This window comes from Rhinichthys klamathensis, unplaced genomic scaffold (genome assembly GCF_029890125.1).
Source record: "Rhinichthys klamathensis goyatoka isolate OS25496 unplaced genomic scaffold, OSU_Roscu_1.1 h1tg000072l_1, whole genome shotgun sequence".
In the NCBI taxonomy this organism is placed as follows: Eukaryota; Metazoa; Chordata; class Actinopteri; order Cypriniformes; family Leuciscidae; genus Rhinichthys; species Rhinichthys klamathensis.
This window is the reverse complement of record NW_026606615.1, coordinates 1,432,840-1,451,197: the sequence shown is the minus strand read 5'-3', so window position 1 is coordinate 1,451,197 and position 18,358 is coordinate 1,432,840. Positions and strand designations below refer to the sequence as shown.

At 39.2% G+C, this 18,358-nt stretch overlaps 1 protein-coding gene and 1 long non-coding RNA gene across 2 annotated transcripts; one reads left to right on the top strand and one right to left on the bottom strand.

Annotated features, from left to right (window-relative positions):
* Positions 1–289: 289 nt before the first annotated feature.
* On the top strand, positions 290–859 carry LOC130085039 (E3 ubiquitin/ISG15 ligase TRIM25-like). The gene has a single exon (XM_056250592.1). The coding sequence runs from the start codon at positions 290–292 to the stop codon at positions 857–859; it is 570 nt and encodes a 189-aa protein (XP_056106567.1).
* Positions 860–12,928: 12,069 nt separating this feature from the next.
* LOC130085074 (uncharacterized) lies at positions 12,929–13,819 on the bottom strand. Its single transcript, XR_008807100.1, has 2 exons — positions 13,741–13,819; positions 12,929–13,145 (listed from the first exon to the last, which is right to left on the bottom strand). It is a non-coding gene; the product is annotated as an uncharacterized LOC130085074 (long non-coding RNA).
* Between the last annotated feature and the right edge of the window lie 4,539 nt (positions 13,820–18,358).

Sequence of the window (18,358 nt, the reverse complement as noted above, 5' to 3'; positions counted from 1 at the left end):
ACTTGTTTAGCAAGCCCTTTTGTGAATGTTTTAGAATACGATGCGTTTCTGATGTTTACATTTATTTGTAGCCTATAATGTTTTTCAGAATAGTGCCGATATATAGTGGAATCTGCAGAAAATGTTTAGTTGGAGGTGGACATGTTTTTTTTTTGTTTTTTTTTACCATTTATAATTATATTATAATTTTCATTTGGTCATGTTTGTACAGGAGCCCCACCCATTCTGATTTAAAAAGATTCCAAACTGCTGTTATTCTACAGTGAATCTTGGGTTTGAAAGCACCAAAATGGCAGACTCTCTCTTTGATCCTGAACATCATTTAAACTGCCCGATCTGTCTGAATCTGCTTAAGAACCCAGTGACTACATCTTGTGGGCATAGTTTCTGCATGGACTGTATTGAGAGCTGCTGGGACCAGGAGAATTATAGAGGCGTTTACAGCTGCCCTACATGCAGGACAGCATTCAACCAAAGACCAGCTCTCAGCAGAAGCACTGTACTGGCTGATATTTTAGGGGGAATGAAGCAGAAAGCTCCAGCTGGACCTGGAGACGTGAAGTGTGATGTTTGCAAGGGAATAAAAGTAAAAGCCATCCAGTCTTGTTTGGTTTGTATGGCTTCTTACTGCCAAACTCATGTTCGATCTCATTATGAGTCTAAAGCTTTTAAAATACACAAGCTGGTCAAAGCTTCCCCAAATCTACAGCATCAGATCTGCCCTCACCATCATAAAGCACTGGAGATTTACTGCTACAATGACCAGAAGTGTATTTGTGTAGTTTGTATGGGGAATCAGCACAGTGGACATAAAACAGTCTCAGCTGCAACTGAAATGGCAAAAAAACAGGTACAGTAAGGTGTGTGTGTATGTATGTATGTATGTATGTACAGCTAAAAAAAAAAAAAAAGACCACTGCAAGATTAGCAGTTTCTCTGGATTTATTATTATATGTATCTGTTTGAGTAAAATAAACATTTTTGATTTTTTCTACAAACTACTGACAACATATCTCTTTCAAATTTCAAATAAAAAGTATTGTCATTTAGAGAATTTATTTGCATAAAATGACAACTGGTCAAAGGAATAATGCAAAGAAAACAAGTTTATCAACAACACCATGATGGGGAGCATGCCAAGATGATTGAAAGCTGTGATTGGAGATCAGGATTATTCCACCAAATATTGATTTCTAAATTCTTCCAAAGTTAAAACAGTATTGTGTGGTTTAAAAATAAACTTGTTTTGCAATATGCAAGGTCAGAAAATGTATCTTTTTTTTGTTGTTATTTTGACCAGTTATGTTCTGCAAAAAAGAAAAGAAAATGTTCTAAATTACTATTTTTATTTGAAATTTAGAGAAAATGTTAACAGTAGTTGTAGAATAAATCAAAATGTTTGTTTCACTCAAACGGATACAAATAAATAATCAATCTAGAGAAACTGCTCATTTTGCAGTGGTCTCTTAATTTTTTTCAGAGCTGTGTGTGTGCAGTAAAAATTACTTAAATGTTATATATATATATTTTTTTATGACAAACCAAGAAAATGAACAGCAGATTCATGTACAAATACAAATAAACTGATAAAGAACAGGATTCTTATTGATTGTGAATTCATCCTCAGGAGGAACTGAAAATAAAAAAGAGGAATTTCATTCAGCAAACCACTGACATGGACAAGGAGATTCAGCAGTCTATGAGCAATTTAAAATTGCATAAGGTATGCCCATTAAACCTGGATACTGCTGTGATGCATACCTGGAGGAATATTTTTGATATTTGCATAAATGTATGTACACTGCACAGTTATGTTTGTCTCATGGGATCAGGGTGGATATTATTAAATGGCCATCAAGATGCAGTCAGATGATGTCATACCAGCAGGGGCTAAAGCTAACCAGCAAAACCTTGACCTCGTGACACAAACAAGCAGCAATGTTTTCTGTCTTTACACTTTTCAGGACAACCAATGAATGGCTTACCTTATAGTTTACTCTGCATACTGTATATGATCTGTCGTGTCAATGTGTCAGAAGTTTGACCAAGTGTTGTGTGTGTTGTGACAGCGCTCTGCACAGGTAGCAGTGGAGAACATTGACCGAATCTTCACCGAGATCATCCGCTCCATTCAGAACATGCGAGCCGAGGTGAGAGAGAAGATCAGAGCTCAGGAGAACAAGGAAGTGCGAGATGCAGAGAGTCACATACAGGGACTGCACCAGGAGATTGTTAAACTACACAAGGAGAATTGTAAGCTGAAGCCACTTTTACATACTGAGGATCACGTTTATTTCTTCCAGGTAAAACTTTTTTTTTTTTTTTTTTTTTTTGTGTTGATTCTTGTTTGAAAGGTATTGTCTTTATATCCAATTTCAGAATTACGCTTCCTGTTCTACATTCAGTCAGCGCACAGCTTCACCCAGGAAGATTAATGACATCCTGACATTTGAGAATGTAGAGAAATCTGTATCCCGCCTGAAGATACAACTGGACAAACTCTCTGAAGAGCACATGGGGAGAATATCAAAGACAGGTGAGATAACAACGTCAAGAACTATTCTGCTTTTTTAAACTACTAAATTTGTTTCATCTGTATCAAATCTGCTGAGTGTCCTGATACAATGTATTACAATAAGCAACCAAAAAGTACAAGTACAGTGTGTTCTCTCAACTTAATCTATAAATACATCTATATAATGGACCAGTTTGAGATGGAGTGCTTATTGGCAGCTAAATTCACCACAACATTGGAGACAGAGACTATATAATGTCCTGTTATACAGATATAAATGGGAGAAATCACATTGCTGTGGGAATGTTGACTGAAAACTGTTCCTCAAATGTTGTATAACATTGTCATGCATCTGACTGAACTCATGACCGAATTCTCACATAAGTGAATATTGTATATCTGTCTTCATAGTTGCTGATGTCCACATATTTAAAAAAAAGGTTCCAGAGCAGTAAGTACACTTTTCTATCAGAAAAAACAAACACACATTTTTTGATACTATAAGACATAGGTCGTTCTTGTTTCAACAACCAATACTTATCAAGGAATTCAAAGATGCTCGCATTATACTTCACAAATAACAGTCATGTTTGAGTTCTTTACTCACTGAAACATGCATGTTTTTTTGTTTTGTTTTTTAAGATCGAAATTGCCGTCTGTTGCTGGAGGAGATGGATTCGTAAGTGAATTTATGAATTTCAAACCACACTTATACTTGCTAATCTTTTTTTTTTTTTTTTTTTAAAGTGATTGCAGTGGCTGAGATATTTATTAATCATAGATATTTCCTGTCATCATGTATTATCACTTACAGTAGAGCTTGTCTAAGACATGTTCACTATAACAAACAGCACTTTAATTGTTTTATTGCTTTAATAAAACAGCAATAAGAGAAAAGACACAAATGTTAAATAAATAATATTTTAATAATAACAATTATCAATTCTTTCACCAAGTAATGTAGTTAATTAGCATAATTGCATGCTGAAAATTAGTACATTCATATAATATTAAATTGTTTTGTGGTTATGTGTTTGTGTTTAATTAACCCTTGAATGTGAAACATCCAATTTTACAGCTTTTAGTGTTTAAAAAATCAGTTCACATCTGTGCATATTTTCTGTATTTAGCAACTACTATTTTATATGTAATAACTTTTATTTCTAAAAAATATGATTGTTTGAATATAATATGACCTTGATTGCAGTGACTCGGATTTGGAGTCGGATTTGGATTCGGATTGGGAATGATTGACTGCATCTACCAAAGGACATTGTTGCTGAATGGGTAGATTACTTACATTAGCTTGATACCGTAATTCCTCAAATAAAGGCCGGGGCCTTTATTTACCTGAACTGCAGATGGTAGCCGGCTTTTATTTGAAGCAGGCTTTTATTAGAGGCAGGCCTTTATTTCTAATTCGCGATCCCCGCCCGCCCGCCAGCCAACTTTCCATGGTGACGCGTCATGCTTGGCACGTGTTCACCACAGCCAAAATAGCGCTATATGACAGATGTAGCGCTTTTATTTCTAAATATTAACAAACTTGCTTACCATGTCATCAACTATCTTCTATTCTGACTCTCAAATCCGTGTAAGTGAGTTTGTTTTGTCGTTTAAAACCCTTTATAAATTATCTTGATCTGTAACGTGAGATGGGCACCGCAGTTCGGAGATTCCTGTTGTATTTGTTAAGTTACAGCGCGTGAATTCTTCAGTTTCTCCCGAAATACATAAAAGTAAGTGGCCGGTGAACTGGGAGAAGAATAGAGTAAACTTTATAGTTACTTACACTGTGTATCTGATATGAATAAAACACGTCGCCAAATATATTTGAATGGATTGTTATTGCTGCTTCCATAGACACCATTGTGTATTTTACAAACTATAAATTTATTGTTTTGCTATAAATCATATCTATTTAAATGTCTGAAACCTAAAATAAACATGTGGTTAAAAACACTTAATAGTTGTGATATATGACAAGCGCTGAGCGCGTCCGTCTTTGAGTGTACATTCATTTAAAGTGTACCTATTCACACTATTTTTTCCCCGGCCTTAATTTGAGACCGGCCTTTATTTGTCCGCGTTGACCACGCCCCTGGCCACTATCAGAGGCCCGGCGTTTATTTGAATACCGGTCTTTATTTGAGGAATTACGGTACTTAAATGGCTATAAAGCTATTGCTCAGTTACTCAGTAAATCTTTTTTGTGATAATTATGAAAAACATTTGAACAGAACAATGGATTTTTTGGAATGGCTCATTGACTAATTAACCTGTATGTTTGGAGGTGCCTTACAAAATATTGTCAAATTCCAGCACTAGGTGGTGCTATAACAGAAATGTTCTCATAAGTCTGCAACCATTTGATGATGGAAGTTAAAAATTCAGCCTGCTATTTCTTTGTCATACATGTGTTAACATAGACTTATTTGTCCAGAGATCATATGTACAAATCAACAAATGAAATGCTCACATTTATAATTATATTACAATTATATTTAAGTTGAGTATACCATAAATATAATTATAAGATAATATAAATATATCATGTTTGTTTTTGTGTCAAATTTGGTAAAAGTCAGCCTTAATGTGGTGCTATAATAAAGGAATGTATATATTTTTTTACTTTAACCCAGGAACTATTGAAAAATATATATATATATATATATATATATATACAGGTCCTTCTCAAAAAAAATTGCATATTGTGATAAAGTTCATTATTTTCCATAATGTAATGATACAAATTTAACTTTCATATATTTTAGATTCATTGCACACCAACTGAAATATTTCAGGTCTTTTATTGTTTTAATACTGATGATTTTGGCATACAGCTCATGAAAACCCAAAATTCCTGTCTCAAAAAATTAGCATATCATGAAAAGGGTCTCTAAACAAGCTATTAACCTAATCATCTGAATCAACTAATTAATTCTAAACACCTGCAAAAGATTCCTGAGGCTTTTAAAAACTCCCAGCCTGTTTCATTACTCAAAACCGCAATCATGGGTAAGACTGCCGACCTGACTGCTGTCCAGAAGGCCATCATTGACACCCTCAAGGAAGAGGGTAAGACAGAAAGAAATTTCTGAACAAATAGGCTGTTCCCAGAGTGCTGTATCAAGGCACCTCAGTGGGAAGTCTGTGGGAAGGAAAAAGTGTGGCAAAAAACGCTGTACAACGAGAAGAGGTGACCGGACCCTGAGGAAGATTGTGGAGAAGGACCGATTCCAGACCTTGGGGGACCTGCGGAAGCAGTGGACTGAGTCTGGAGTAGAAACATCCAGAGCCACCGTGCACAGGCGTGTGCAGGAAATGGGCTACAGGTGCCGCATTCCCCAGGTCAAGCCACTTTTGAACCAGAAACAGTGGCAGAAGCGCCTGACCTGGGCTACAGAGAAGCAGCACTGGACTGTTGCTCAGTGGTCCAAAGTACTTTTTTCGGATGAAAGCAAATTGTGCATGTCATTCGGAAATCAAGGTGCCAGAGTCTGGAGGAAGACTGGAGAGAAGGAAATGCCAAAATGCCTGAAGTCCAGTGTCAAGTACCCACAGTCAGTGATGGTCTGGGGTGCCATGTCAGCTGCTGGTGTTGGTGCACTGTGTTTTATCAAGGGCAGGGTCAATGCAGCTAGCTATCAGGAGATTTTGGACCACTTAATGCTTCCATCTGCTGAAAAGCTTTATGGAGATGAAGATTTCATTTTTCAGCACGACCTGGCACCTGCTCACAGTGCCAAAACCACTGGTAAATGGTTTACTGACCATGGTATTACTGTGCTCAATTGGCCTGCCAACTCTCCTGACCTGAACCCCATAGAGAATCTGTGGGATATTGTGAAGAGAAAGTTGAGAGACGCAAGACCCAACACTCTGGATGAGCTTAAGGCCGCTATCGAATCATCCTGGGCCTTCATAACACCTCAGCAGTGCCACAGGCTGATTGCCTCCATGCCACGCTGCATTGAAGCAGTCATTTCTGCAAAAGGATTCCCGACCAAGTATTGACTATTGAGTGCATAACTGAACATAATTATTTGACTTTTTTTTATTTTTTTATTAAAAACACTTCTTTTATTGGTCGGATGAAATATGCTAATTTTTGGAGACAGGAATTTTGGGTTTTCATGAGCTGTATGCCAAAATCATCAGTATTAAAACAATAAAAGACCTGAAATATTTCAGTTGGTGTGCAATGAATCTAAAATAACTGAAAGTTAAATTTTTATCATTACATTATGGAAAATAATAAACTTTATCACAATATGCTAATTTTTTGAGAAGGACCTGTATATGTCACATAATTTCCATTTTTGCCTTTGGAAAATTAAAAATATCTCCATAACAATTGGACTGTTTAGCTGTTTTTTCTTGCATATTTGGGTAAATCACGTTCAATAATTCCACTCAGACGTTCAAAACCCATAAAAATGCAGTAACTAACCTGACCCAGCAGAAGCTCAACACTCTCTCTGAGGACACACTAGTGAAGGCCAGTGTGATCACTAAACCATTTGAAGGGTAAAACACTTTTAGGTACTTTCATCCTAACAGATCTTAAACTGATAGTTCAACCAAAAATTAAAACTCTGTCATCATTTAGGCTACTCAGCCTCATGTTGTTCCAAACCTGAATGAGTTTCTTTCTTCTGCTGATGAAATGTGGAAGATATTTTAAAGAATGTTGGTAGCCAGAGGGTTGAAGGGTGGAACAACTTGAGGGTGAGTAAATTATGACAAAATTTTCATTTTTGGGTGAACTATCCCAAAGTGGACTTCCACTTAATTACCAGGAATATCAACGTTCAATTAATTTTAACAGTCATTACGAAATAAAACTCCACAATACTAGCATTACATCTGCAGGAGGCATCAGGTGTAGAAAAGACTAGTTATTAACTTGTACACCTTCTAGCAGTGTTGTGTAGGCCTACTCGAGACTCGGTCTCGAGACCATATTTTAATGCCAAAGACGCGAATAGGCGCATCATTCGCGCCGGGCGTTGCGAATGATGCGAATTGGGCGACGCGTTTGCCGCGAATGTCTTCCGCTCAAGTTGAAAAATTTGAACTCGACCGAATGTTCAAGCGTCTAACTAGACGCGATAGACGCGTATTTGACGCTCTATTCACGTTCGGTGTGAACACACCGTAACCATAGACTGTAAAAAAAGATGGACGACGCCCCTTCGCTCTTTTCCATTGGAGAGAACTGAAGCCGCCAGTGTCCCCAAATGGCGCTGACATATTGGAATTTGAGTTTGCGCAGTAGCGTTTTCGGGACCAGTCATGCGCAGTCGTGAGCAGGAAGTAAAGCCGCGAAATCAAGGCCCCGCCCTCACTCTCGCTGAATCAATCGCAAGCACACGCCCTGCACTTTTCTTAAGTGGCCTTGTCTGCTCCGTTCCTCTCCAATGATGTCTGCTGATTGCAGTACCTCGGTAAAATAAGGTAAATACAACTACTAACCACCTTGTCAACATTATGAAAAAAAGTCCGTTGGTGCTTCAGTGACTACTTCGCACAGAGAAACCTGTCAATCACAGCTATCAATCATGATGTCACAGCACCGTTTTTATAGCATCAAATAACTAACTAAAAACAAACTTATTTTAAAAACAAACACTTGAAATTACATCAACGTGATAGAAACTACAGTAAATGACAGAAACTATCTTTAGAAAAAAGATATGTGAAGTGTAATGGACCGGCCTCTGGGGGGCGATCGAGACGTTTTGGCTTCACTTTTGAGGGCTTGTGCGGCACGCTTGACCGTAACGTTCGCGGCGCGCAAATGCAGCAGGACCCAGGTCAGATGTGATGTGGCCTCTAGCTCAACTATGTATTGAAAATGTCTGCCTTATCATCCATAATTCAGTTTGCATATAAGAGCCACACAGAATTCGTGTGCAGTAATGTTATGTGTAAGAGCACTAACTGATTGTAATAATTGTAAGTCATAATTTTAATAAAACTACCTTTACACCGCTATGTGGCCTTTTTACCATTACAGTAGTGTTGTCACGGTACCAAAATTTCAGTATTCGGTACCAATACCAGTGAAAATCCACGGTTCTCGGTACCAATTTCGGTACCAAAAGCTTAATTTAGATAAAATTTACATATATTAAAGTGTATATCACAGTTACAAAGATGGAAACTGTAGTATTAAAAACCCTTTACAATAAGATTATATTTGTTAGATAACATTAGATAAAATTACCTAACAATAAACCATAGTTATATACTGTAGCAATTATTCTCCTTGGGGTTAATTTAAAAATATACTAATACATTTTTAAAATCAAAAGTTTTATCTGTTAACATTATTTAATGCACAATGAATGAAGTGAACAAACATGAACAATCAAGTGTTTGTATTAAATAACATTCACAAACATTAATTAATGTTGCAGAAATATATTGTTCACTCAATGTGTTGATGTTAACACATTAAGTAATGTTAATGAATGGTATCTTATTGTAGTGTTACCAAACTGTACTGTAACTGTAGCCTACTTTTATTTAATCCAAAACTGCCAAAAATGTCACTCTTGCCTGTCTTCAAAACTTGATAACCCTGTAGCTGATTTCTAATGCAAGGGCTAGAAATCAATTAATTATTTGCTGATACTTCCTCGTCATCACGGGGAGCGCAGTTTGCACAGCTTTCTCCTTCTCTCCACAAGCGCTCGCTCTCGCGTGTCTCCGCTATGCAACCATAAACAGTGACGCGCATGGAAAAACAAGCTCGCACGTCGCTTTATGAGCGCGCTTCCCGCGCGCCTACATTTGAAATTTGCACGCGCAAAAAACGTGCTATGTGAACGGCCCTTTATGGCAACGTGACATTAGCCTAATTCAACATATTTCCATATGTGGCTCTTTCCTCCTTTCTTGTCAACAAGTGGATTCAGAGCCAACGCATTAGCAGCGCCGCCGGTCGCCATGTCTCAGTGTTTTTATGAAGAGGACGCAACTCTGCACCTTTCGGACAGCGCATCAAGAACCGGATTAACCCGGTACTCGGTACCTAGAAAAGCTGGTACCGTAACCGTTAATTTTTTTTAGTACCGACTTGGTACCGAAGTACCGAGTTTTTTGACAACACTACATTACAGTGTATGATTCCACAGTATATTTGATTTACTGTTTGAGTATGGTGCCAATTTTATTGTTACCACCAAATATTTTACATATTCTTGAAGATATCTTTAGGTCTGGTTTCAGACCCAACCTTAGGTTATCCAACCTCTCTGGTCTCGGACTCGACTCTCTTTGGTCTCGACTCGGACTCGACCCTCTCTGGTCTCGATCTCGACTTGGACTCGACTCTCTTTGGTCTCGGTCTCAACTCGGACTCGACCCTCTATGGTCTCGGTCTCGACTCGGACTCGACCCTCTATGGTCTCGGTCTCGAATCGGACTCGACTCTCTTTGGTCTCGGTCTCAACTCGGACTCGACCCTCTATGGTCTCGGCCTCGACTCGGCCTCGACTCTCTTTGGTCTCAACACGGACTCGACCCTCTATGGTCTCGGACTCGACTCTCTTTGGTCTCGGTCTCGACTCGGACTCGACTCTCTTTGGTCTCGACACGGACTCGACCCTCTATGGTCTCGGACTCGACTCTCTTTGGTCTCGGTCTCGACTCGGACTCGACTCTCTTTGGTCTCGACACGGACTCGACCCTCTATGGTCTCGGACTCGACTCTCTTTGGTCTCGGCCTCGACTCTCTTTGGTCTCGACACGGACTCGACCCTCTATGGTCTCGGACTCGACTCTCTTTGGTCTCGGCCTCGACTCGGCCTCGACTCTCTTTGGTCTCGACACGGACTCGACCCTCTATGGTCTCGGACTCGACTATCTTTGGTCTCGGACTCGACTCTCTTTGGTCTCGGCCTCGACTCTCTTTGGTCTCGACACGGACTCGACCCTCTATGGTCTCGGACTCGACTCTCTTTGGTCTCGGCCTCGACTCGGCCTCGACTCTCTTTGGTCTCGACACGGACTCGACCCTCTATGGTCTCGGACTCGACTATCTTTGGTCTCGGTCTCGACTCGGACTCGACTCTCTTTGGTCTCGGTCTCGACTCAGACTCGACCCTCTATGGTCTCGGTCTCGAATCGGACTCGACTCTCTTTGGTCTCGGTCTCAACTCGGACTCGACCCTCTATGGTCTCGGCCTCGACTCTCTTTGGTCTCGACACGGACTCGACCCTCTATGGTCTCGGACTCGACTCTCTTTGGTCTCGGTCTCGACTCGGACTCGACTCTCTTTGGTCTCGGTCTCGACTCGGACTCGACCCTCTATGGTCTCGGTCTCGAATCGGACTCGACTCTCTTTGGTCTCGGTCTCAACTCGGACTCGACCCTCTATGGTCTCGGCCTCGACTCGGCCTCGACTCTCTTTGGTCTCGACACGGACTCGACCCTCTATGGTCTCGGACTCGACTCTCTTTGGTCTCGGTCTCGACTCGAACTCGACCCTCTATGGTCTCGGACTCGACTCTCTTTGGTCTCGGTCTCGACTCGGACTCGACCCTCTATGGTCTCGGACTCGACTCTCTTTGGTCTCGGTCTCGACTCGGACTCGACCCTCTATGGTCTCGGTCTCGACTCGGACTTGACTCTCTTTGGTCTCGGTGTCGACTCGGACTCGACCCTCTATGGTCTCGGGCTCGACTCGGACTCGAGTGAGCTGGTCTCGACCACAACACTGCCTTCTAGAAGTTCCAGCATCAGAAGTTTGTACCTGCTGCTTTTGGACTCTTTATGGAGTGTTTATTTGACTTACCCGAGCAGCTAACTGATAAAGAGAAGAAATCCTCATGGAATGAGCCATGGAGAAAATGCACCAATCTTGATCAAAACACTGATGAAAGCTTGGAAAAGATATGCTATCGTCATTTATAGTCAATTCTAACATTCTCATGTCATTCCAGACTTGTATGACTTGCGTTCTTCTGGAACTCAAGAGCTGATATTCTGAAGAATGCTGACAGAAAAAAGACATTATACACTAAAAAAAATAAAAGTTGCAACTTGGATGTTTGTCATTTAAACTTAAATTACATTAAACTAACTTAAAAAATGAGTTAATCTTGTATAACTTATTAAAAAAGTTCAAAATTGCTTGACTTATTTTAATATAAAAACATGTTGTCATAACACATTGATCATATATCTTTTTTGTTCCGTTCCCACTCGTCCTGGAAAACCTGGATAATTGATGACAAACTTTCCAGTCATGGAAAACAAATGGAAAATTAGAGAAAGTGTAAAATGTCCTGGAAAATCTTGTTGTTGTCCTGGAAAATTATTTTTTAAAAAGTTATTCGTTTTTTATTTAGGTGAGAACAAAGAGTTTTTCACTGGACAAAAACAATTACCGTTAGTTGCAGAAAGTACAATGTTCTAATAATTAATAATTTTGATGTGATTATAAGGTCAATAATATATTAATTGTGCACTGTATCCAGCTTCATTGAGTATAACAGGAGTTTTCACAACAGTGCTGAACTCTGTGAGCTAGCGCTGAAGTGATTGACAGCTGTAGTGATTAAAAAAGGAACGCTCTTTGTTTGCTATCTGCATATAACCCATTTGCAGTTTGAATAAAATTTTATTTTTCATTCTGCTATGTATATACACACTGCGAAGTTTTAGGAATGACTAACTTATTTAAATGCGGGATTGAATCCAAAATTTATTGATTGACATGGTGATAACCAGCATTGGATGGGACAAAAAATTCTGATGTCAAGAATAGATGTGTGCATTAAGTGTAAATGCTCGTCCACACGAAGATGCGTTTATACGTAAAAACTTTGTATCATCAGCGTTTCGATACAAACAGATCCGGAGTTACACTAATAGAAAGGCACTCTGCATCTGCTAGACTGTAGTGGATGGGTCTACAGTTAAAGGCTTGTTGTACTACTTTAATTTAGAGTGTGTGCTGTAGACTATTGAGAATATTGAGCTGAAGCTTGACTTCACAAAAATGTAATCGCAAATCAAATCGCAATCGTCATAGTAAAATTGAAAATGTCCTGAAAAAGACCTAGAAAATGGTCGCTGAAAAAGAGTGGGAACCCTTACAGAAGTATAAATGCATACAATATGAGGGAAATAATTTAATTCACCCAAAAATTAGTACACTATACCTTTAATAATGTGATGGCATGTAATACTTTGACATTTTTGTCTTTCAGTTTCTTCATGTGAACTAACATTCTTAACCCAGTAACATTCTTTTTTTTTTCGTCTGAAAGATCTTGAATGTCAGTCAGCTAAATGTGCATCACAATTCTTTGTTCAATTCAAAACATATTATTTGTGATAAGGTGTTTGATATTGTTTTTAATATAACATTTTTTAAAAATCAGAAAAACAACAAACACAAGGGGGGTCAAACTTTTATTTGGCCTAATCGTACAACATCTTATTAACACTTGGAAATGTTAGCAAAATAAAGAGTCAGAAAATGTATGTACAGAGACTTAACAGAACAAAAATATATATTTGATAAAAGCACTGGTTTAATTCCCCTTTGTCGTAAACTTTGAAATGTGTAGCTAGATCTGATTAAAACTGTAAAACATCATTAAAAACAGACTAAAGGGGGTCGCACACCGGACGAGAAGCGCAGCGCCGCGTCGCGCAGCGCCAGGTCTTTAAAATTCGAACACATTATTCTCTATGAGTGTACACACACCGGCGGCGCCATTCGGCGTCTGTCCGCGGCGCCCAGCTATGGCTCAGGACCTTGTTCAAAACCCTGCCGCGCCACAGAGCGCCATTTGCATAGTTTTATATTAAATTTACATTTATTTGTCTCAAATCGTCGTTAATGTACATGGCTTCACCCCGTGCTGTTTTCACTCGGGTTAGCTAAACGCTAGCTAAATAAATACTATTGTATTATGTGACATAGTTGCCTAGACAACGGATAACGTTACAACAAAATAACAGACTCAACGTGATAGACACTTTTACTTGATTAACGTTCAAACATCAGCTATTATTCAATGAACATAAAAAAATAAATAATTAATCAAGATAAAACACACATCGTGCAGCTCTTCTACCAGGAGTTGATTCAAAATTGTGCTCGCGCCATTAGAATGTGCGCGTCCGGTGTGCGATACCTGGAGTTGTCCTAGACGTGGCGCGGCGCGGCGCTGCGCTTCTCGTCCGGTGTGCGACCCACTTAAGACTAAAACCTATATTCACTCGCCCAGATCTTCCGACACCCTACAGTTTCAGGGCCAAAAATTGGAATGTATAGCTATTTAAACACTTTAAAAAGATTATTTTGTTTGTTTGTTTTTCTTCGTAGTTTTACATTGTCCTTTAACCTAGCCTGGATGCCAGCCCGAACCCCGCCCACAACATTTTTTGATCGGGAAGTTCGGTCTGGACTCGCTCCATTGAGGAGTAATTATGATCGGTTCAGAAATCGTCGGGCCAATCAAATTGCCAGGGCGGGCTTTATACGATGATGGACAGATGATCTGCAGGGACGTAATCATCACGTTATCAAAGAGCGCATGGGTTGAACTGGTTTCCCTCACAGATGACTGCCGCGGGAGAACTGAGATGTAAAGATTCCGCTATCGCGTCTGTTGTAAAAGAAATCGACAGCGCATACATTTTAAAAGACGAACATAGAACTGCAATCAAGGCATTTGTCGATCGGAAAGATGTGTTTGCCGTCCTTCCTATGGGATTCGGCAAAAGTTTAATTTATCAGCTGGCTCCGATGGTAACTAAGAAGATGGGACGCAATAAAAACCCTGTGGTCGTTGTGGTTTCTCCTTTGGTCGCACTCATAGAGGGCCAAGTAAAAGAAGCAACACTCGTTATTTTACTTCTTCCAGCGTGCGTGCATTTGAGTTTTGTAGTTGACAACTGTGCTATGCAAAGTAGTTGACTTACTGCGTTGCTCTGATTGGTTGTAGGTCTATCCAATTGAGTGCAGAGTTTTTTTTTTCCTGGTTCGGTTAAGACACGCCTCATAATCAAAGCCCTATGGAGCAGTATCAGACTCACATTTCTGACTAGAATATGAGTATGACGAAGTCAGGCTACCTTTAACCAACTCCTAAGAGGACAATTTGTCATTTCACTCATCAGCCCTGAAGAATCAAGGATCGGATGAAGTTTAAAAGAGAAAAATGACTGAAAAGTTTGTGAACAGGGAGCCACGCTCTTCCATCGGCTGCTTTTCCTCTGAGGCGGAAAATCCATCAGTCATCAATCCATCCACAGAGCATTACAGGCCCAATTCCCAACAACGCTCTTGACGTGCGGCACCATGGACTGACACGGGTCAGGAACACACCTGAATAGTGACTGTTATCAGCAAAGGTGGTAAAAGAACTTGGATTCTCTGTAGTATTGCTGTAACTATAAGATTGTGGCTGAAGTCTCATATATTCATGTATATTTATATATATATTTCAATCTCAAAGGGGGCGGGGTGCAACCATAGAAACCGAAAATTCTTGGGACAGCAGCATGTGTCAAAATTTTAATCTTAACCGTTATATTTCATCAGAAACGATCTTGAAACAGGGCTTTAAGTGTAAAATACCGAACTTGTCCTTTAAATAAAGAAGCCTAAAATAAATGACCAAATGAATGAAGCTTTGGTGAACGTAGGCTAATAATAATTATTTATATATATCGGCCTATATATATACATGCACATAAACACAAATTTTTTACATTTTTATTTTATGTAAGCTTGTATGACCCTTCAAAACATCTGGACATCATCATTCTTTCCTAAAGAAAAATAAAATGTCACATCACCAAAGTTCGAGATGGTCTTCTTCCAGGTCCTTGTAAGACTAGATTGTTACATTACATATTACATAGTATAATTCGTAACATGTCTTTAAATACTATTACTCAGGTGGGATTTGCAAACAAACCTTTACAATTTATTTTTCAGTCAGCAAGTTAAATGTATTTCTATAGCACATTTAAACCAACAAATGTTGCCTCAAAGCACTGAACAATAAATCCAAACATGTTTCAGATTACACACATTCACAAGGACAGTTCAAATTTACACTGTTGCCCATACAATACATGCTGCAGAGAAAAGGACTGTCTTCAGAAAAGACTTTTAGCCATTTAGTCCCTTACAAACAAATAATGAAACTTTTTCACTGCTTCCTATTCGATACAAAATGTAGTTAGAGAGACCAGGGGCCTAAACCATGTGGCTGGTTTCAGTAGTTTGTGCTGACTCTGGGTTTTAGACCCCATGAAAGTGGCTCTTCTTTTATTGGTGTTCATAGCCATAATAACTTGCGCTCCATGGCTAACCTACTCTAGGTTAGGTTATGTTCTGAGTAAAAGATCTCAAAGGGAAATTAGATCAATCAGTTTTGAGCACCATTTGTAGTTTCACTTCGAAAGTGGTGAGTTTTTATCTTCGAGTGACACTGTCACTCACATGAGATCCACCAATAGCAAACCACTACCATCCAATCAATTGCCCATGGACAAAATCAAGTTCCACAAAAAAAAAAAAAAAAATTGTTCTAGGCTATAATTATTTTTTCAAACTAAAACTCACTGGCGTTTGGTCATTAACTTTTACATGCATCATTTTGCAAACACATGAGGATAGTCTGCATGACAGACCCCCAAAATGTACTTTTCCTTTATAAAATCAGTAAATAGGCTACTTTTAGGGCATATAAGTAGATTGCACGGAGCTTCGTGACGCACTTCTGTTTTGAAATAGTTTGACATTTATTTTCGGTTATGTATTTTTTCAATAGGCTGTATCACCTTGTTGACTAAACGCCACCTAAAATGAGTGTTCGCAAGAAGATTTAAAACTCTGGAATTTTTTTTATTAGAGAGGCAGGAGAAGAGATATTCTTTCTGAGCCGATGTGAGAAAGCAGCGCCGGTTAAACATACGCGATTAATTCACCGCAATGGTTAAGTGTGTGAGACCTGATTCATATTCAAAGTAGTTGACTGTCATTCTCCTCTATGCTTCTCAACACGGTTTAGGATTGATTAATTATGGTTAAATTTTAAACACATAGGCCTACCGCACATTCATTCATTCAAATATTTTAAAAGACTGGAATTCCAGTCTGGAATACAAGTGCAGCGCACACAAGCAATCTCAAATGACAGGTATGAAATATGATCAGAAGGAGAAAAACACTTAATGAGAAGACGAGACTGATGCAGGTTAGTAGCCTAGTAAAAATAGTTTGGAAAGTTGGAAAGAAAATGTATTTATAGGAACATTTCAGCAGGTTCAAGATAATTCATGGTAACGCGCAGAGAACATGATTCGCTCTTTTAATCAATTGACAGCCATAGAATAATAATGTAATAAGAAACAGCTGAAAGCTGTTACCGGAACTGCCGAGTTGTTTCAAGTAGAAAGCGGCAGTAGTTGTGCAAGTAGTCCATGTTCGGGTTGTAAACTCATTCAAGTTTGAGCACTTCCTTCTTTTGCGAAAAACACGAATCACGCACTTATAATTCTGTTTAATTTCTGTTGCTCATTTGCGCTATTTTATTATCTCCAGTAACACGGTTGACAGTGGAATGACTGATACTGGGCCAAGAAAGAGGTAATAAAAGTGTGTTTGTTCTGATCCACGCACATGACATGCAAGGAAATAAAAGTAAATCGTGCGCACAATGCATGTCATGTGCAGGGCTACATTTTATATAGATTGAAAAAAAATCATGGTATTTTTCCACACTCTAGCGTTACCGCAGGAAGTTATGGCTGTATAGGTATGGAGTTAATATTGTGCCATAATTAAACAAACAAATCCAGCATTTTGCAAACAAACTCGATCTGCTTTTCACCTGTTCGCCGCTCATTTTCCACAGCTGTATAGGCAAAGGCAAGCACGCGTTTCAAATTAGTGCTAGTGATGTGTCGTTCATGAACGATTCGTTCATTTTGAACGAATCTTTAATATGACTCGGGACTACCGAGTTGTCTCAGAGAGTGATTCGTTCATTTTGTGTTGATCGCGCATGAGCATTGCGCAACATATGGTTTCTGAATCTGTACTGGAAATGATTAGTTCATCTCTCTCGAGTTCGGGTTCGGGACGGGTCCGAGTCTTTCGTTCTTCCTGTCAGTCCCATAGAGGCTATGCTGTCAGTACCGGAAAGAGTAATGATTAGTTCATCTTTCGAGTCTCGAGTTCGGGTTCGGCCGGGTCCGAGTCTTTCGTTCTTCCTGTCAGTCCCATAGAGGCTATGCTGTCAGTACCGGAAAGAGTAATGATTAGTTCATCTTCTGAGTCTTCGGGTTTGAGTCCTTCGTTCTTTTGTCACGTGACTTGTCACCGTATTGAATAGCCTACTAATTCACAACCTTTTTACAAACAAGCACGTAGTTAATGTATAATATAATAGTAGTTAATTAATGTATAATATATAATAAAACACACCACAGATGCACAAGAAACATTTAAAGAAACGGACAGGGACAATAATAAGATGGAACTGTTATTTTTCAGATAATGTTTATTTCACATATTTTGTATTTTAATTCCTAAATATAAAACAATATACATTCAGACGCAGTCAATAATACGAATCTAATATTGTATTTGATGCGAGATACCAGCGGTCACGTGACAAAAGAACGAAGGACTCAAACCCGAAGACTCGAAGAAAATGAACTAATCATTACTCTTTCCGGTACTGACAGCATAGTCTCTATGGGACTGACAGGAAGAACGAAAGACTCGGACCCGGCCGAACCCGAACTCGAGACTCGAAAGATGAACTAATCATTACTCTTTCCGGCCCTGCTGT